This window comes from Zingiber officinale, chromosome 5A (assembly GCF_018446385.1).
Source record: "Zingiber officinale cultivar Zhangliang chromosome 5A, Zo_v1.1, whole genome shotgun sequence".
Classification (NCBI taxonomy): Eukaryota; Viridiplantae; Streptophyta; class Magnoliopsida; order Zingiberales; family Zingiberaceae; genus Zingiber; species Zingiber officinale.
In genome coordinates, this window is record NC_055994.1 from 146,734,409 (window position 1) to 146,756,049 (window position 21,641).

Genomic DNA, 21,641 nt, shown 5'->3' on the forward strand with positions numbered 1-21,641 from the left:
CAGGGGAGGGTTTGAATTTATAGAGCGGTTTGAATCGGTTAGGAAGGGACAAAATATGAAAGTGAGTGATTATACCATTCAATTATTCTGGCATACTATTAAAATAGAATCATAACTGTTAATTCTAATTTGTATTTATTGCTTCTAATATATATGATATCTGTTATTTCCATTTATAATTCCTTCAAATGTAATTTAAATATATTTATTTTGTTTTGGGAGGAATGAATTAATCGGTTCCAACCATGTATAATTAAATGCGGTAATATTTAGATTCTACGGTATTCCTTTTTTTCCCTCAATTTTTAATGTACGCTATTTTAAAAAATCAATTATGTTAAGACCGTTTATAACATACCGTTTATGTTATGGAACAAACTTTTGTTACCCGGCGTACTCCTCTCTCGAGATTGGTCGAATAAATGAGGATAAGTCTATCATGGAATTTCAAGCAGAAGAGCAAAAAAATTCACTGGTTTGTCCCATTTGGCATGGGAGGTATTGTAAACATCTTTTTGATTTACACTCTTTATCGTCTAGGATTGAGTGTGTAATTCTTTTTTATTAATTAAATTTAGAGGGCGTTCGGCTAAACTTATTAAAAATAGTTTATAAGTTCGTATAGCTTATAAGTTGTTTTAGGACCTTATAAATTGTTAGGTTTTTTTTTAAAAATAAGTTGTTAAAGTGTTTGGGTAAACTTATTACAATTAACTTAAAGGTATTGATGTGTTTGGTATTATAAGATCTTTTTATTAATAAAATTATCAAAAGGGGTATAATATTATTAATAGAGGGTTTTGGGCTTTTTATTAATAGAGGGTTTTGAGCAAATTTTTGTACCGGGGGAGAGAAAATTGGAAAGAGGCGTTTGCGGAGAAGATGACACAGTGCTGGAAGAGAAGTCGGCGGAGATAAAAAGATATTAGGTTTATAAAAAGTTATGGAGGATAAGATGAAAATTTATGAAATTATATAAGGATATTTTAGAGAAAAAAATTATTAAAATAAGATCTTTTTTTTTAAAAAGTAGGGTCTTCCATATTTTTTTAAAAATAGCTTATAATCTCCAAAACAGCTTATTTTGACAGCTTATAAGCTGTTTGAAAAAAATTTTACCAAACAAATTTGAAGAGTTTATAAGCTCCAAAACAACTTATAAGCTCTTTTAGAGAGCTTATAAGCTCAGCCAAACACCCTCTTAGTTGTTTAGTTATCATATTTCTATAATAATAATTTTTATATATTTATTGGATTATTTCTAGTACGATTGATTTTGTAAATCCTATTTTTGTATAATTACATTTAGTTATTTTCATGTCAGCCATAACTTTGTAAATAATTTCATCTCTTAATCTATACTGTTGTTACTATTGGGAGTGTATTTAATCTTAGATTCTTAATTACTTTTTGTGGATTTTAAAAGTCTAATAAATGTATTCAATTAGATTTTTATAAACTCCATAACAATTTAGTGATATTCAAATTATATTTTTATAAAGTTTTAAAAAGTCATGTATTATTGAAAATTTTAATTTATGGATCCTCGGATTATAATAGACTCCAGACCCACCAATAAAAATTTAATTTTTCTTATTTATTAATATTTATCTTTAGCCTCACAATTAATTTATGGTGCATTTTCAATTTTCAATTTCCTATTTTTTCTCTTTATTTTCAATTTCATTGTTTTAAATGGAAACTATTTTGATTTGATAGTCAAATTAAAATCAAACCAAATTTAATTCAAATTTGATTACAATGATTTAAAGTATTTTTCAAGAAAATTTTAATTTTAATTTAATTTTTCCTCTCCCACGTACGCCGCGAGCAACTTCCACCACATATACGCCGGCCTTTCTACCTTTTCCCTTTTCCCTTTTCCCTTTTCCCTTTTCTAGTTCGGATCCTTTTCCCCATGTTTCTCTATCCCCATATCTCATTATTGATCGGATGGATCAGATTAAATTTTAAGACATCATGACATCTTTAAAATATGTGTAGTATTCTCGTGATGTGTAAAACATCCTTAAAATTTAATCTGATCCATCCGATCGACAATAAAATATGAGGACAAAGAAAAATAAAAATAGAGGATTGAACTACTCTTTTTTCTTGAGCAACCTACTCCTTTCTTCTCTAATAGATGTAACCTGTTTTTTCTTTTTTTTTTTCAGCATCACAACAATAACCTTGGTTGCTCTCTCCTTCTTCCTCTCCAACTAGTAACAGTTGGTGTCCTCTCCCATCGATCGACACCTTGCTGTTGTTTTTCAACCGTAACAATAACTATCTTATTTTTCTCTTCTTCTAGCTAAACTAATAACAAGTGTTTTCTTATTTTTGCTTCAAATAACAACATCACAAATTCGTTATTTCATTGGTGGAAGGTGAATTGTAAAGTTTAATAAAATCTGCTATCTTAATGCTCTTTGTTCCTATCTAAAAATGGAAATAATCCTATCCGAAAATAGAAGGGTAGGAAGTTAAGGATGTAGTTGTTGTGTTGAATGAATATAGACCGTGTCTCATTTTGTAAAACAAGTAACGTCAATGCAGAATCAGGTAAGAGGTTTCCGACGTTGGCTCTTCGACGCTCAACTCAGTAATTGGAAGTGCAAAAAGAAGCAAAGCAACAGCAACACAAGTGCAAATAGTAATCACACGTACCTCCGCTAGTGATGGACTCCTCTTTATATAGAACCATGGTGGGCGACGTACGCTCATTGAGGTATGGATGTGTTCTCCAATATGTCCTATGAAGGGACATATCAGGGAAATACCTCTAACACCATATTTTAACAGGGTATGCATATCCCTGACAAGACAGTAGAAGCTTTAGCCGTACGATCCGTCTGTCGACTATACTTTATTCAACGACACTATCTCCCATAAGGATATCGAGAGATACGGCAATAGTCTCGCTGCTTGGCCGAGTGAGATAACCGTTCGGTCGGGACTTCTCCGCTCCGTTGATGGTCAGGTCCCGCTGCTTAGTTGAGCGGAATAGCCGCTCGGTCGGAATTCCTCCGCTCTATCGACCTCAGTTGTTTTTTCCTGCAGTGACTGAGAGTGTAGTAGCATGCTCTCCCATTCAAACAAGCTTTCCAATCTCCTTAGCGTCCTACTGCCCCACACTGAGCGTCTGGTTGTCTTACCATAATATCCCGAGCTTGACAGTTGTCCCGCTCGAACACTTATTGTCTGACCAGTCTTTGTAGTTGTCCTCCGCTCGATCATCGTAGGTGAGCCTTTTAACATCTTGGTATTGACTATCATAATTTTGACCTCCACCTTTCACCACGTATAGTTGACTCTCCTTAATGCATTGTAAAGTATAATCAAGGTTGATAGTTAAATGAGTTAAAAAGAAAGTATTGAATGCTAGTAGCATGTCTTGTATAAGAAATGAGAATCTATTTATATAGCAAGATATAATTTGATCTGTCAAATTGAATTTTTGTCTTTTCTTATAATTTCATGTTATTATCATTATTAAATATTATTTTAAATTTTTTAAGACATTTTTATATTATTTGTTGATATGAGTTTGAGAGAGCTCGATACTCGATCTCAGATAAATTTAGATCTGGCTAGGTCATTAGGAAACCAATTGGGAAAAAGAAGAGTCTACAAATGCTAATCGCCTGGCGTGGGAAAAATGCACACGAATTGACAACCCCGTTGACCGAGGGCTAGATTGGATCATGACAAAAGTAGTGATTTTTATTGTTTTTTTTTTGGTAAGAAATAGTCCGAAAGGAACAAAATGAAAATTTTCTAAAAATTTCAAAGGCGCCATTTCAATTTGGCGATTTACAAACACACGTCAAAACACACCAAAAAAAAAATCCCAAAGCTCAAATCTTCATTTCCATTCTCCAATCTCAAGTCAACAACAAACTCTTCACCACTTTCCATGAAAGAAGAGCCGGTTCAAGTACAATTACAAAACTGATTCTATTTTTATATCTTATTGTATGGTTCAGGATATTAATGGCAGCCTTGCTTGTGAGTAAATCTTAGAGATGACAATGAGTTAGATTTGAATTGGATTTATATTCTCTATCTGTCATTATTCATTCAGGTTCGAATATCTAAACCCATTCCAATATTCTCTATATTAATAAATTTTTTCCTTGCCATTCAATTATCATCATTCAAAATATATATATATATATATATATATATATATATATATATATATATATATATATATATATATATATATATATATATATATATTTTGAGTGATGATATACTATGCGCTGCATAATGCACGACTATACGTGCAGCATATTAGACTTATTTTTTTTAATTATAAATTTCTAATATATAAGCATATCCCCTAAACATATTACAATATTCTATAAATATTTAAATTTATTTTATTTTTATTTTTTCTTTTTACTAAATACTATAATTCAATTGGGAAATCTAAACCCTAAGGATAAAATCTTTAAAAAAAAATAGCTTATAAATTATAACCTGGAAACATCAATCCTAGAAATAAAATCTTAAAAAAATATTTTAATTATTTTTTATTTAAAATTTAAAAAATTAATAATAAAATATAACCGACGATATCTATTATTATTTTAGATTTTAAATTTTAAAAAATCAATATTTCTTTATATAAATCTCTAATTCATGAATATATCCTGCGTGACGCGCACATTCACATACTGTACGTATTGCGTAGGGTATCATATTCGTGTGTATATATATATATATATATATATACACTTAATTTAATCATATTCAATAAAAATATTTTAAACATCAACAGAATTAATTAGTGATTTTTAATTTTTTTTTAATATATATATATAATAAAGTATTCATGTAATTGAGTATGGAGATAATTCCGCCATACTCTCCTACATTTGATCGGATATTTTAATCAGATGTCTTAATTATTATTGACATTAGGTGCCAAAAATTACTAAATTCCATTTATTAATTTTCTGCCGCCCTCGTAATTAATTCACATGCCAACAAAATGGATTTGATAATTTTATATCCCTCCGTACCCCCCTCCATTTGGGTTCGTATTTGTCATATTCCCCCTTCATTTTCTGAATTCTTTGAAGGGATTTTCCATCCAAGAAGGAATGTTTCATCTATGTGATCCATAGTGCCATCTTCAACACCCAGATGTTTCACTATCCTTGATAATAAGATCTGAAAACTTTTGTTAAGCTAATCATTTCAGGTGCTTTAAATTAAAGCTTTTATTGGCAGCTAGAGTGATCAAGAAAAGTTCTGTCTTGCTGCTTTTGAAAGACAATTGATTGATGAAAATTGTTACCCAGAAGGACAGAACCCTCATAGGATCAGATCAGGAGCTGCAGTATTGGAAGATGTTAAATAAGCATAGATCTATATGCATCGTGTACAATCAAATCTTGTGCCAAATTCTAATATACTTGTTTAAAATGTTCGTATGTAATGCACCATGGACATCTTAAATCGAAATGGAAAAAACAATTAATTAAAATGAGCGCTATAGCCCTTTTATTCAAACAGGAAAGATGAAATACGAGCAGTGTTCGAAGAGATAATTAAACCCTAGATCTACCACCACTTCAATTGCAACCCCACCCTACAAGCCTAGATAAGACATGTCTAATCATGTTCAACTAGCGTAGTTGCACATCGCAAAGCTGCAGACTGCCCTTTCGGTGCCCTTCATGGGGCACATAGACCCACACTTGCCGCAATGCTCAATATCGGTCAGCAGGTCGACGCATGCGCCGCCACAACAAGACTTGTTGAACGCGCATCGCTGCCCGCAGCCGCCGCAGTTCTGTATGTCGCTCTGCAGGTCAGCACCTTGGCACATGCCTCCCTCGACCGCCAGGTGGCTTATCCCCCGAAGACCTTGCTTGGCCTCCGCCGAAGCCAGTGCGAATGCTACTAACGCGAGGAGGAGAACGATGACCTTCATGATTCAGTTTAACTCGCTAACTTGTTGATTCTCAAAGCCCAGGGGAGGGTTTGAATTTATAGCGCGGTTTAATTTGAATAGGGAAGGAGAGGACAAAATATGAAAGTGAGCGATTATTCCATTCAATTATTCTGGCATACTATTAAATTAGAATCTAACTGTTAATTCTAATTTGTATTTATTGCTTTTAATATATATGATATATGTTATTTCCATTTATAATTCCTTCAAATGTATTTTAAATATATGTATTTTGTTTCGGGAGGAATGAATTAATTGGTTCCAACCATGTATAATTAAATGCGGTAATATTTAGATTCTACGGTATTCCTTTTTTTCTTTCAATTTTTAATGTACGCTATTTTAAAAAATCAACTATGTTAAGACCGTTTATAACATACCGTTTATGTTATGGAACAAACTTTTGATAGTTGTAGTTTCTATTTAAATTAGCATCCGATGATATTTCTATTTTTTATTTTTCAGTCAATGGATTTAATTAATGGTATATATTAAACACACTTTACGTGATGACCTAAAAATAAATAATATTATTGTTTTGAAGGGATGGAATAATTTTATCGTAAGCTAGTATAAATGGGAAAACAACTTTCCTAATATTGATTTTTTCTTTTTTCTCTCTCAACGTTTTTTAGATATTAAACATTTCTAAATTTATGGTTATAAAACTATAAAAATAAGGAGAGTTGGGTTAGATATTAAACATTTTTTAAACATATTGATTTTTTTCAAATTTTTTCTCAACATTTTTTAGATATTAAACATTTCAAAATTTATGCTTATAAAATTATATATAGAGAGAGAGTTGGGTTAGATATTAAATATTTTTTAAAAATATTTAATTTTTCAATTTTTTTCTCAACATTTTTTTGATACTAAACATTTCAAAATTTATTCTTATAAAACTATAAAAAATATATATAAACAGGTATAGTTCGGTTATATATTAAACATGTTTTAAAAAAATATTGAATCTTTTCAATTTTTTTCTCAACATTTTTTAAATACTGCTTCCACGATTCAAACTACCATAATAACGCAAGCTCTCCTCGATTGTCATCTAATCCAAGTAGGATATCTCCTTTCACCCGATTGACTCGAGTTCAAATCCAGACAATGAACATTTAGAAACAAAGGAACCTTAACACAAAATTAGAGTCAAATATAATTTCTTATAAGAATGCCACAATGCAAAATAAAATAAGACTCCATACAATATAACCTTTCTGAAACTCTAGAGAAATTCACCACCGTCCTACAAAAAAATATACATATAATTTTAAAAAATGAATAAAATAATTGATTTAAATCATTTATTAAAACACCCTTTTGCTAATACATGTATTATGTACTAGCTAATTAACCCGTCAAAAAAGCCTTTAGATTTTATTGGAAAACATATTCGACTCAAAACACTCATTTCACATCCTCAAAACTATATTCTAAATCTGAAAAAGAAAATATATCAGAAATACTAAGGGGGCGTTTGGTACGCACGTTTTCCATTTTCATTTTCTAGAAAACGCGCGTTTTCTGGAAAATGATGTTTGGTTTGCGTTTTCCGCGTGCGTTTTCTAAAAAATTGGCTATCGTTTTCTAGAAAAACAGAGAATGACAAAAAGTCGTTTTCTGTTTTCTAGAAAACGCGCGTTTTCTAGAAAATGAAAATGAAAACGGTGCAAACCAAACGCACCCAAGTTGATTCAATTTTCTGTTTCCATTTGGATTGGATATAAATTTTTTAATCTCCCCCGAGTTTGATGAGGTTACTATGTACCAGCATCCCACATAATCACATGATATGAAATAAGAGAAGATCTGTTCACTGTGTGGTTGTAGCAAATAGAAAGGGAAACTAGACGAATGCATCCACATAAGAAACTCACTCACAATTGGATCCAGAAGAGGTCTCAAGGAGATTCCAATGCTTGTTCATCTTAATTATGATTACCTTTTAAACAACAAAGCAACTCTTTTCCCTGTAGCTTCATTTTTGTCCTCTGAAGTACATATAAATTTTCTGCAAGGAAATACACACTGCTGTGTCATCATCAAGGAACCTAAACTTCATAAAAATTGCAAATTAAACTGGATCCAATAGATTATGATATAAATAAACCTGAAGAAATATGCATAAAAATATTTGCAGGATCCCAGATTTGGAAAAGTGCTGATTTTCAAGAACATTAATCTCATGATACGTTGGGAATCCTTTATTATAATCATTCACGCCTTACACTTATTTTGATGTTGTTTGTCAAATAGTGAGTGAAGACTAGTTGTGAAAGATTGTCAAACAAAGAAAAGTAAACTAGAGAAAATTTGATTCAACCTGAGAAAGCATTTCAATTTGGGTCACCAAACCTTTGAAGTCACAAGTCATAAATGGATAGCATTACAAAGAGGAGGAAAATTTAGGGAACTAGAATATTTACAAGCAGTCAAGCACTTGATATTCTAACATTCAGCCAATTCAACAAAGAAAATGACCTATCGTCCGTCCCGCAAAACTTGGAAGTAGCAAAAACGAGGAACGAATGCTCAGTTTCATGAGTGATTAAAGTAAATGGAAGGGGTTGCAGAAATTTCAAAGAAAAAAAATATATGCACAAGGATGGTTATGCCAGTACAAACCTGAAGCACCCATAAGCTTATTAGTGTCTCTAAGCAAAACAGCCCAAAGCCCACCAAGTAAAAGATCTGTAATTAGGACAAAACGCATTAACTTTTAATATCACTGGAGAATTTTGATAATATACAAATTACCACGCGCATGTTAGCATAGAAAAAAAATTAAATGCATTAAGAATATTAACCATCTCATAGAGACAGCAATACTAGCAAATAGTATCAGTTTTCATAACCTACTAATGTTTACAATGTCAGAAATATAAATGCATGAACTCACCCCAACTAACGCATGATCTGAGAAGGTATCAATTGCTGCCAGGATTCCACTGATTAGACAGAAAGAAAATGACATCAATAATACTGCATGATCCTAACAAAGATTACAAGATGGTCTGAAACATTGACATCTCACATTATCATTTAAAGGAAAATTTTATGCATTCTACAATCAGGTACCTAGACCATTCTCAAATTTTGTTTTTCCTATGAGTGAAGGAAATAGCTTAAGAAATAGAGTAGGAAAAAAAATTAAAGGAAAAATACAGGGAAATATTTTTCCTATATTGTATTTCAGGAAAGAAAACAGTTTTTCTTCTAACTATTCAAAGAGGAAAACAATTAAAAGACTGATCAAATGGGGTATTCACCTACGACTCAATACACACATGAAGGGGGTGGATGTAGAGTCTACATATCAAAGGCAGATATGATGTTTCCAAAACTGGACCAGTCCTTGAATTGGTTATTAGTCGAGTGGTAGGTTCCTGGTTTCGTTTGTTCATTGGTTGGCTCAGGATAGTGTTTTAATAAATATGTATACATGTTGATCTGCCACTACTAACTCCTGTAGTTGCATAACCTTTCCATTTTCCTAATCTCATCTAACAAGCTACAGCAAGGTAACCTCTCCTCTGCCAACAAACCTACCTTCACTACCAGCTATTCTTCTGTACCATCCTTTTCTCTCCTTCAGATCTCCTGGTTGAAAGGTTCCAGCAGCAAATTACTTCTCTCCCAACTCTTCTCCCATCTAGATATTGTTACTTCTAGATCTCTCCTCTTCGTTCTTTCACTTCTTGTGATGTTGACAAGAGCACTGCATTGGTCATGGTGCATAAACATTCAAAAAAAAAAAAATTGTTGCTGTTGTTTGGATGAGGACGCCAATTGTTTGGATCTGCGCCAATTCTTTTATTGTTCTAACTAATTGTAAGAAATGCATTAAATTTCAAAAACATATTAAATATTGATTATAATTTCCTTCAAGCATTAAACACACTGATTTGCTTTATTCCTTTTTTATCATTAGTTGGTATCAAGTTTAAGGGTATTGACTGGTTTTGCCCAGGTTTGACTGGATTTGACCTTTTCAATTCCAGTTTTAACACTCAACTAGGAGGATACTGATGTGGACGTCTTTGTTGGCACAAAGACGTCATTATAATCAGAAGCAAATTACTAACTTGGAATAAATCTACTATTGCCTAATTTGACAAATTGGAATAAATCTGCTACTACCTAATTAGTTATTCAAATCTGCTACTGCCTATTTGGTTACTGTCCAAATTCTGCTACAGCCCAAATTTGCTACTATTATAAGTAGAAATAAATAAAGAACATTTATTTATTTGATTCTTTGTTTCCTTTAGGGATTGTCTTTTCTTTTTTCTACTTGAATAGTCCATGTAATTAACTCCTTATAAAAGGAGTGTTATTATGAATAAAGAGGGGAAGAAAAAATTGAATAATTGGGACTCTGTCTAGGACGAGTCTTTCCTCCTCCCTTTTCCCCCTTACATGTTGCATGACCAAGTACGGATCCGGATCTCGACCTGTGACTCGATCCTATATTCGAGACCATATCAACTTAGTATCAAAGCCGATCATGGGTGACACGAATTCGATCGCATCCAAACTCGATGACTTCATGGAGAAATTGACCTCGCATCAACAAGTTTTTATGGAGCAAATCACCTCCCGCCAGCAAGGACTAGAGGAGCAGATTGCCGAGATTTCTCGTACTGATCAAGATGCTAGACATCGACCTTTGCCCACTACAAACAATCCTACCAGCGCAGAGTATGGCCCTTCTAGAGGCTCGGGGGTCAGACCTGAACTGCCAACTAGCAGCACCATGGCTCCGCGATACTTAAAGATGGAGTTCCTCACCTATTCTAGAGAAGGGCATCCGCTGAGCTGGGTTAAAAGGTGCGAAAAATTCTTTACAAACCAAAGGACCACCGAGGCTGACAAGATTGGCCTTGCTGCCTTCCACTTAGTAGGGGAAGCCCAACTTTGGTTTGATCAGGTAGAGCAAGAAGAGTCAGAGATGACTTGGAAGCAGTTCAGAGACTACTGTCATATCCGCTTTGGCCCGCCTCTAAGCAACAACCCTTTGGGAGAGCCAGCAAATCTGAAGCAGACAGGCTCTGTAGAAGACTATCAGCGTCAATTTCAATCTCTCCTCGCCCGAACCTCGGACCTCCGACCCCGACAACAGGTTGACTTGTTCACAGCAAGGCTAGTTGAAGATCTTCGTATCGACATTGAGCTACAGAAGCCTAGAAACCTGGGCGTTGCAATGAATATGGCCAAGGCATTAGAATGGAAGCAATGCTTCCATCGAGGCGGGCACCCACTGCGTACAAATTGGGGCGGAATCACATCCAAGTTCAGCCCTAGCAGTGGAGGCCCTCCTGTAGCAAAGACCAAGGCCATGGGGTACAACAGCAAAGGGACTCCACCTACCTCATTCTTCAAGCGTCTATCCCGCGCGGAGATGGCAGAACGAAGAGCTAAAGGCCTCTGTTTTAATTACGACGAGTCCTACTCCACGAGTCACAAGTGTAAGCGCCTATTCTGGATTGAAGTACCGGATGATGACAGTGAAGGTGCGGAAGAGGGGGAGACGCACCCAGAAATTTCCCTCCATGCTATCAGTGGGGTTAGAAACTCACAAACAATGCAGCTGTTGTTCGCATCACTCGAGATACCTGTCTCGGTATTGGTGGATTCAAGAAGCACACAACTTCGTGTGTGAAGGACTAGTGCCGAACCTGAAGGTGGAGATTCAAAAGCGACCAGGCCTGAAGGTATGTGTTGCCAACGAAGAGCGCGTGCCAAGCTTAGGCCTCTGCAAGTCGGTACACCTACAGGTGGGCAAAGATACCTTCTCTGTTTATCTCTATATGCTTCCATTGGAGGGGTTTGACATGGTTTTGGGAGTTAAATGGATGTGCACCCTAGGCCCCATTATATGGGACTTCCGTTCCCTAACGATGAAGCGGGCAAGGAAGTCCTCTGGCGTGGTCACCCGTTGGAATCGAAGCCAGGTACAGCCATGATACGCAGCGAGGAATTCATGGGAAACAAACTGGAGTCATTGCTTGAGGATTACGATGACTTATTTCAAGAACCTGCAGGCCTCCCTCCACCGCGAAACTGTGATCATTGTATCACGCTCTTGCCAGGATCCGCCCCCGTGGTGGTCCACCCTTACCGCTATCCGCAGCTGCAGAAGGATGAGATCGAGCGACAATGCACCCAGATGCTCATTCAGGGTATCATCCGCCCTAGTAAGTCGCCTTTTTCGTCATTAGTTCTTCTGGTAAAAAAAAAGGATGGCTCGTGGCGTTTCTGTATCGATTATCGTAAGCTCAACAACCGTACAGTTAAGGAAAAGTTTCCCATTCCAATAGTGGAGGAATTACTTGACGAGCTCCATGGGGCGCAGTACTTCACCAAACTAGACTTGCGCTCCGGATACCACCAGATTCGGATGGACCCGAGGGATATCAAGAAGATAGCCTTCCGTACCCACCATAGACACTTGCGCTCCGGATACCACCAGATTCGGATGGACCCGAGGGATATCAAGAAGATAGCCTTCCGTACCCACCAGATTGACAGCCTCACCAACGCCCCGTCAATCTTTCAAGCACTAATGAATGAAGTCTTCCAACCATATCTCCGTAAGTTCGTTTTGGATTTCTTTGATGACATCTTGATCTACAACCCCATGAGGGATATTCACTTGGGGCATTGTCGGCTTGTCTTTGAATTGTTAAAGGCTAACCTTTTATTTCTAAAAAAATCCAAGTGTTCTGTTGGTCAGTCCCAAGTATCCTACTTAGGTCATGTTATCCATTCCTGAGGGATCGAGGTGGATCGCAACAAAATCCAGGCAATTGAGGAGTGTCCCAGACCTCAAACTTGCAAAGCTCTCAGGGGATTTCTCAGACTAACAGGATACTACCGCAAATTGATCCAAGCTTACGGGCAAATCACAACCCCTCTCACGAGTCTTCTTAGGAAGAATGCATTCCAATGGTCCCATGAGGCTGAAGAGGCATTTGGGCAATTAAAGAAATCCTATCAGAAGCACTAGTGCTTACTTTGCCTAATTTTTTCGAAGAATTTGTAGTGGAGTGTGACGCTTCAGGGAGTGGATTTGGAGCAGTTCTTCAACAACTAGGGCACCCCATTGATTTCTTCAGTCGAAAAATAATAGAGCATCATCTCAAATTAACAGCATATGAACGAGAACTCATTGGTTTGGCCAAAGCCGTTATCCATTGGAGGTCGTGCCTGTGGGGTCGCCACTTTCTGATACAAACAGACCATTATAGTTTGAAGTACTTGTTGGAGCAGCGCATCACCACATACCCCCAACAACATTGGATTAGCAAGCTGATGGGCTTCGACTTCTGGGTGGAATTTAAGGCGAGCCAATTGAATCATGTCGCAGACGCCCTCTCCCACTGTCACGAGGAGGAACCTATTATAATGGCTCTTTCTATTCCCTGTGCAGAGATCTTTGATAAGATACGAAGCGAAGTGAACTCTAATTCTGAGCTGTTCGGGTTACTATGCCGAGTTCAAAGTGGAGAGGAGGGGCCCAAGTGGGAAACTCGGGATAGCTTAATCTTCTACAAGGGCCGGATTTTCCTTCCCGGTGAATCTCCGCTGCTTCCCATAGTGATCGCAATTTTTCATGAGGCAGGGCATGAGGGGATACAGAAGACATTACACCGCCTTCGTGCCGACTTCTATTGGCCAGGTATGAAGCCAGATATCTTAACCTTTGTGCGATAATGTGTTACCTGCCAACGCAACAAAAGGCAGAACTTGCAACCAGCAGGTCTACTTCAACCTCTTTCCATCCCCGAACAAGTATGAGCAGACATCTCCATGGACTTTATTGAGGGACTTCCGAGGGTGAAGGGTAAATCAGTCTTGTTTGTAATTGTGGACCGTTTATCCAAGTATGCTCATTTCATTCCCCTAGCCCATCCGTATACAGCGATCTCAGTGGTTGGGATCTTCTTTACTGAGATATTCCGCCTCCACGGAATGCCTGAATCTATTGTCTCTGATCGTGACAAGGTTTTCCTTAGCTCCTTTTGGCAGGAATTGTTTCGACTTTGTGGAACTAAGCTATCTTTTTCTTCGGCCTACCACCCACAGACTGATGGACAAACGGAGGTGGTTAATCGTACCATTGAAATGTATCTGCGCTACCTTGTTAGGGATCAACCGCAGAAATGGCTTGAATGGCTTCCATGGGTTGAGTATTGCTACAACACATCTTTCCATACTGCTTTAGGGGCTACACCATTTCAGCTAGTGTACGGACGAGAGCCCCCTCGTCTCCTATCTTATTCTGGAGGCTCTACTCGTGTTGCTGCAGTAGATCGCGCCTTGATGGAGAGGGATGAGGTGCTTCAGGTGGCGAGGGCACATTTACTGCAATCCCAACAGCGGACCAAATTGGCTTTTGACTCCTCTCACCGTGAATTGAGCTTTGCAGTGGGTGACTGGGTCTGGCTGCGCCTACAGCCGTATCGTCAACTATCAATGGCTCGCCAACGTCATCACAAGCTGCTTCCCAAATATTTCGGTCCATTTCAGGTACCGGCACGCATTGGGTCTATTGCTTACAGACTTGATTTACCGCCTGATAGTCGCATCCATGATGTTTTTCACGTCTCATTGCTAAAGCCATATAAGGGCTCTCCACCAGATAATGCAGGAACTTTACCTCAGATGTGTGACGGCCAAGCTTTACCTGTTCCCCAGACAAGTCTGCGCAGTCGTCTTAACAAAGTGACACGGGAGTACTTAGTACATTGGGCAGGTTCCTCCATTGAAGATGCTACTTGGGAATCGCCCGTGAAGTTCCTCTCCGTCTACCCAACCTTCGAGCTTGAGGACCAACTCAACATCGAGAAGGGGAGTGATGATGTGGATGCCTTTGTTGGACGCCACTATAATCGGAAGCAAATTACTAGCTTGGAATAAATCTGCTACGGTCTAATTTGACAAATTGGAATAAATCTGCTACTACCTAATTAGCTACTGAATAAATCTACTATTGCCTATTTGGTTAATGTCCAAATTCTGCTACTGCCCAAATTTGCTACTGTTATAAGTAGAAATAAATAAAGGGCATTTATTTATTTGATTCCTTGTTTCCTTTAGGGATTGTCTTTTCTTTTTTCTCCTTGAATAGTTTATGTAATTAACTCCTTATAAAAGGAGTGTTATTATGAATGAAGAGGGGAAGAAAAAATTGAGTAATTGGGACTCTGTCTAGGACGAGTCTTTCCTCCTCCCTTTTCCCCCTTACGTGTTGCATGATCAAGTACGGATCCGGATCATGACCTATGACTTGATCCTATATTCGGGACCATATCAGATACATGTCCAAGTTTCCAATTGAGGTGGCACCAGCATACTGAAATTGGTGGCCCGGAGACCGATAAAGTTAAACAATAATGTTGCTGAAAAAGAAAAAACATATTGATCTTGAAGCACAAATAGCTAAAACTTTAACGGTTATGTGGAATCAGTCAACTCAATCCATGTTATCATCAAGCATCTAGTCATATCCAAATTATGCGTCAAGGAAATTTACAAAACATATATCCTTGTGAGAGAGTTTTATGAAAAAAAAAAATTCAATTCCAGTATCCTTTATAATGAATTTAAGTTGAAATTTTGACTTACGTTAATGACTTCCCATGGAATACAATTGGTGGGGCTATTGCCGCAAGGATGCAGAAGCCAAGGTGAATCTGAAAATTTTAGTTAAAAAATTATAATCAAGATATGGAAACAGTTAGAGAAAGGACAAATGAAAGAAGATTTGCCAAAGCAGTTACCAGATAGAAGAAGAAAAACCAACCAAACCTAAGTGCACTGTCAGTTCTGCTTGACCAAAGAAACAACTTAGTAACAAGAAAATAAAAACCCCGTCAACTTATGTGACTCAAAAGTACTGCTACAGAATTCTAGATCGAAAAATACAAATTAAGTTTCAAGGCCTTAGCGTTAGAACTTGTTTCTTCTTATTATCATGATTTGATGATTTTAGCACTCCCTTTTATCAATGGAGATTTAAAGCAAGCATTGAGAAAAGTGTGATTTAAAGCAAAAAAGTACAATAAATTGTGAGGCAACAGCACTAAGGTCGATGATAATTTAACAATTCATAATGACAGTAAAAAGGAGTCAGCATCCTTTGCATTTCATACTCTTGTTGTATCACTCAATGGTTCTCTCTTCAACATTACTAGCCATGCCATTCACCCAGCACCATACGAGTCAAACAATGGGATAGCAGAGCTCATTGACCCAGCAATGTACAAGCGAAGCAAGGGGATAGAAGAACCCTGTTTCCACAAGGACAAGGCAAGCACAATGAATGTGGTAAGCTGTCACACTCTTAGCATAGAATACACCATCAATCGCCAAGTTGGAACTTGAAGCCAACAATGCATCGCAGTAGATATTAAGAATCCCATGGTAATCATATGTTCATGGACAGAAATGTCAAATATATATAAAAAAAACACAATTCTAGCTGTGAATGTAGTAGAAAAAAGACGCAAACAAATTGCCCAAAAGTGAATGTAGTGGGGATTAAACTCTTGTCCCCTTGCCTTTTAGTGAACAAAATGATGGGCCCACAATAGCAACATACATTAGAGGGGGAATATGTACATGGTTACATACGACCCATTAAGATCAGCACCTCTTTTTTAATCAATGTTGACCTACCCCTCCTATCAAGAACTAACTTCAAACCATCAATCTAAACAACTGGATAATTAAGAGAGAAAAAATGAAGAATGCAGTTATTTTTACAACAAAAATATGATGCAGAACTCTATAACATACAGATATTATCCTGTGCAGCTAAAAAATAAAACATAACTTGAATGAAACTACAATATAAGACATGTTTAAGCGATGTCTATGTACAGATTGGCATATTATAGAGACTAGGAACCTACCTCATTGCATGATACAATGGTCTGTACCAAAGCACATAGGAAAGAGGCCATCCAAGTAAAGCATAGATGACTGCAAGGAAAAATATTTTAACACCTGCAAATTAAAATGTGTAACCATTACATATAGTAAGAATGAAGGGAAAAGACGTGGAAGAAATAAGCCTGACTGCATAACAAAAGAAGAATGGATATAATTCATAAAGGAATATTTACCTCCCCCTCTAATCCAGCAAACAGTCACAGCAATTACATTCCATGATAGACAGAGAAGAATTCCTGCAACATGGAGCAAATGATATTTCATTTGGAGTAGCATAATAACTAGATGGTTACGCAAGCATCCCTAAATGTTCCCAAACCCGAGCATCAATATATATATATATATATATATATATATGATGATACTCATCAATAATGAAATACAAATCTTATGTTTTTGTGAAGCAATACAATAGAATGAATTCAAGTAGGTGATACACAATCAATATACATCATAAGTGAGTCAGATGTTCTTCTTTCCACATATGAAAGATCATCAGAAAATAAAAAAGCTTCTGAACTTTCAGCAAGATGAGTATACAACCAAACAGAAATTTGTATTAAAACTTCATCCGCACTAAGAGCAAAAAAAATAAGGGACAGATCAAATATGGCCCAAGGCAATAACAGGAAAAGCTCTAGCAGCATCTCCAAGAACCACTCATTGACACTGCACAAAGAGATATGGCATTGAAAGTGATTCTATACCACAAGCAAACAAAAGACAGTGACCACCAAACATAGTGACTGTGCTTGAAGGAAAAATACAAGAGACCTTTGCAGAGCTTGATCTGAGCATGGGTCATGTTGTCACTTGTTGGGAACATGTGTACCTTGAGGAAAGAATATAACAATCTAGGGATAGACGCCATTACAACAAACCAAACTACCACCAAAATTCCCAAGCTTATATCTTGGTGAAGCAAAAGAGTGTAGAATTGGCTCCTATAGATGTAAGCTTATTCTACTCAAATAGTTGATGACTGAAATGGGCAATGCTTTAGTAATCCAATTGGCCCAATGAAGTTGTTTGATAACAATCGAGCTACCAAAGATGTTGTCTCGAATTCAATATATCACAAAACACAAATATAAAGAACTTGATTGTCATTTTGAAAAGATGGAAGGAGTTCAACTCTTTGGTTATGAGCTTCAATGATCATAATCAGATCAGTTAACTAAGTCCTTAAGAGATCCAAAAATTGAATGCATTTTTGACAAGTTGGACTTTTTTTTTTCTTTTTTTTTTATAGTTGGCACGAGGTATATTATTGAAGCATCTTCAAGGGCTTGATACATAATTGGCAGCAAAGTGCATGTCATCACTAACACGAAATGACCACATGCTTCATTGATATATAAAATAATAACTCACAGTTCATTAACTCCTAATAAAATAGTATTTCTGTTAAGAAACTCCACATATTGTTTCCTATGGACAATTATAAATTGACAGTGTTCCCTTTTCTATCACAATGAAATACACATAAGTTCAGCAGGGAAGAAAACTAAGCAAAACATAAGCCGAGAAATCAATAGAACAATATGATAAAAGAACACATCTATTTAGCATACTTATTATCCATACTTCACTAAGAAAATACAATGCTTTAATCACATACTCACAATATACCGTTCATGCTTTACAATAAACTAACTGATTTCCAGTAATTTAAAATTTTTTCTAGAAAACTAGCAGATGGAATCCCAAAGAAGAAGCTTTTTTATAGTCAGATAATAAGATCATAATATAAGAACAACAAAAACAGTGTTCAACAATTAAAAACTGACAATAAAGGTTAAAGACTAAAATGAAGGATGTGGCTTATACGGGCAATGAAAGATTTAAGATATAGTGAGTTTATACCTAACCAACTAGCAAATGCTAGGTACTGCAACCTCTGAGCATGGACAGGGATTTCCTTAGATATATCATGATGGATGATAGGGAAAAATGGTGGCCAGTTCTTTTCTTCAACAGTAACACCAGCTGAATTCAGAGGCATTAACCATAAATCACTAATGATGCACTATTAATTAACATAAAATTTATTTGTACAATGTACGATGGATTATCTGCATACCTCTTGTCAATGAGTCCTCCCTTCGTTTAATATCCTACAGCAGAAAATATTTAGTTTAAAAAAAACAAAGAATTGAAAAATGGAAATGAAAGAGGCATCTAATATATTAAATGAACTAGACAATTCATTGAATATGAAGTGATCATAACAGGATTTTAAAAAGACCAAAACAGTAAAACAACACGACATGAAGAGAAAAGGGGGCATTATTTGTAGAGAACAACCATTTCCCTCTGTTTTAGGTTCTCTTCCCATTCAACAAGTTCCCTCTCTCTTTTCTTTGAATCCTGTACCAGCCCAACACAAACATGTTGTCTTGTCAGGCGATTACTAACAAATACTAACAATGATCTAACAGGACGAGAACACTCACATTGTCCAATGGTATGTCCATAGTCGCCTCATTCTTGTTCCCAAATCCAAATGCTTTCGATGCCAACGTGGAAATGCGAGAATTAGATCCAGGAGCAGTGGGTTTCTACAGAGAAAAAACACAAATTGTTATCTCTAAGTAAAATCACGTCGAACACAATCGCATCTACCAACCAGTGAGAACACAATAATGTTTTGCAATCCACTAAACAGAAAACAGCAACAAGCAGGAAAAAAGAATATTCAAGCCCAAACTAATAGTTCAAAACCTAGATCTATTTTATTAGCAAGGTTTTCTTCAGAATACGCCGACACGAGTCTAAAAATCGACTAATAACCCTTAAAAGAGAGAAAATCATGGAGAAAAGGCAAAAAGAAGAAGGAAAGCGACTCCATTACCGAGAACGGGTTCACGTCCTCTTCATCGAACGGATTGGGATCCCGAGACATGGTTTAACGCGATCTAAGAGTGGAACCGCCTACTCGATACTGCAAGAGGATTGCTTCCGAGGCGGCGAGGCTCTCTCTCACTCCCCCTTCCTGCTTTGGTGGTTCTGCCTTGGCTGTGAAGGAAGCCGACGGGGGCCCGAGCAAACCCGACGGTGGTTGCCTTTCCTCTCTCCGCCTCGCAGGGAGAACTCCTGCTTTTAACTTTTTTAGCTTCCAGTGGCGGTTCTTTCTATCTTATGTCCCCTATATAGCAATTTAATTACTGAAAATGCCACTGTAGCCTCGGACTGATAAGTGATGCGGTGGCGGATCCACGAGGAGGGCATATTCGTCACTTCGCTACGATGTAGCCGCTGTTTTAAAAAATAATTCAATTAAATTTAAATTCTATTCCACAAACTTTTTATCACCCATCTGCATATTTATATATTTTTATAATTCAATTTGCACCATTTCTTCGGAGAGAAGAAAATTGTTCTTACTTTATAAACCTGAATTCGTGTAACATTAAAAAATAAATAAAATAAAATGCCTAAATCATTTTTCACCTGGATTTGAATTTGAGATTAAATTAAATTTTATTTTAAAAATTAAAATACTTTTATAAATATCATGATTAGTATGATAATAAAAATATATTAAAATAAAAATATAGGAAAATAATAAAAAAAAATCATTTTCAATTTAGTTATTTGGATTAGTCCAATTATCCGGATTCGGATTTATGATGTTGGGACTGTATTTAGATTCGGTTAGAATGTTTTTTTATAAAATTTTTATTTCAAATCCAATCTAAACTCATCCCATTCATTGGAATTGACATTCCTAATATAAGAGTCTCATTATTTAAATGAAAAATAATCAAATTATGAATAAATAATAGAACTTCTTATATAGTTTGATACCTATACTTGCGGCACAAATGAATAGTCTTCTTCGTCACCAACCATCTTTCTTGGCTCTTAGTAGTATATGAATAGAACCCAAAGGAGTTACACTTTAAATGATCAAACTTACGTTCTAATAGTAGGGGGAAAGGCTGTTCGCACAAAAGTATAAGCAATTGATAAAGTGTGAGCAAACATCACAACACATAATAGAGTGTTTTTGTAATGGCATGTATAAGAAAAAATAAAATAGATCTCAGAAACATACTCAAAAGACAAACCTGAAGGGTGTAAAAAAAATTGGGGTGGTGAGTAAAAGATTGGTTAAACTAAATTAACAGATTAAATGGACTGAAGTTAGAAGTTCAATTCAGTTAATTTGAAAATTCAAATTTTTTTTCTTAAAATATCAATTATTTCCATCTTTATTTTAAAAGTTCCATATTAAATAAAAATAACAATTTATTAGGTAAATCATCAATTTAGACTTAAAAAATTAAACACTATAAAAATTAAATAAAAAATAACAATTGATTGAGGTAAATCATCAATTTAGACTTTAGAAAAAACAAATATAGTGTTTAAGGATCTATCTTTCGACTCGTTTATCCATCACCAATTCATGATGAAAAAAATTAATAATTGATGATGAAAAAATTATTTTTTTCAATTTTCAATTGAATTAATCGTCAGTTCAATTTTTTTTATTGAAAATTTAATCGATTTTGGTTTAGAAGATTCGGTTATTAATCAATTACTCACTCCTACCAACATGAGTCAATTACGTTAGATATGCAATGACAAAAGATATACTTTTATTGATCTACATGGTCAGAGGTCCCAGAATAGAAGAACTAAATCTTCAATAATCAAGCTTAGGGAGGAACTGATAAACTGATGCCACTCTAAC

The 21,641-nt window shown here is 35.9% G+C and overlaps 1 protein-coding gene across 2 annotated transcripts; it reads right to left on the bottom strand.

Annotated features, from left to right (window-relative positions):
• Positions 1-7,068: 7,068 nt before the first annotated feature.
• LOC121982296 (secretory carrier-associated membrane protein 4-like) lies at positions 7,069-20,066 on the bottom strand. 2 transcript variants are annotated; one of them, XR_006112067.1, is made up of 13 exons: positions 19,794-20,066; positions 19,396-19,500; positions 19,247-19,309; positions 19,023-19,056; positions 18,806-18,928; positions 17,113-17,175; positions 16,900-16,993; positions 15,766-15,811; positions 15,611-15,678; positions 8,880-8,928; positions 8,606-8,671; positions 7,862-7,991; positions 7,069-7,226 (listed from the first exon to the last, which is right to left on the bottom strand). XR_006112067.1 is itself a non-coding variant. In XM_042535288.1 (12 exons), the coding sequence occupies exons 1-12, from the start codon at positions 19,842-19,844 to the stop codon at positions 7,959-7,961; spliced, it is 795 nt and encodes a 264-aa protein (XP_042391222.1). In that variant the 5' UTR covers positions 19,845-20,066; the 3' UTR covers positions 7,698-7,958. The 2 variants fall into 2 exon arrangements, 1 of the variants encoding a protein (XP_042391222.1); XM_042535288.1 differs by lacking the exon at positions 7,069-7,226 and having other exon boundaries at positions 7,698-7,991.
• Positions 20,067-21,641: the final 1,575 nt, after the last annotated feature.

Coding starts and splice junctions, on each gene's coding strand:
- LOC121982296 (XM_042535288.1), bottom strand. CDS start 19,844: ATGTCTCGGGATCCCAATCCGTTCGATGAAGAGGACGTGAACCCGTTC. Junction 16,994..17,112: donor TTGCTGGATTAGAGGGGGAG/GTAAATATTCCT, acceptor TTTAATTTGCAG/GTGTTAAAATATTTTTCCTT. Junction 7,992..8,605: donor TAAGCTTATGGGTGCTTCAG/GTTTGTACTGGC, acceptor ATTTCCTTGCAG/AAAATTTATATGTACTTCAG.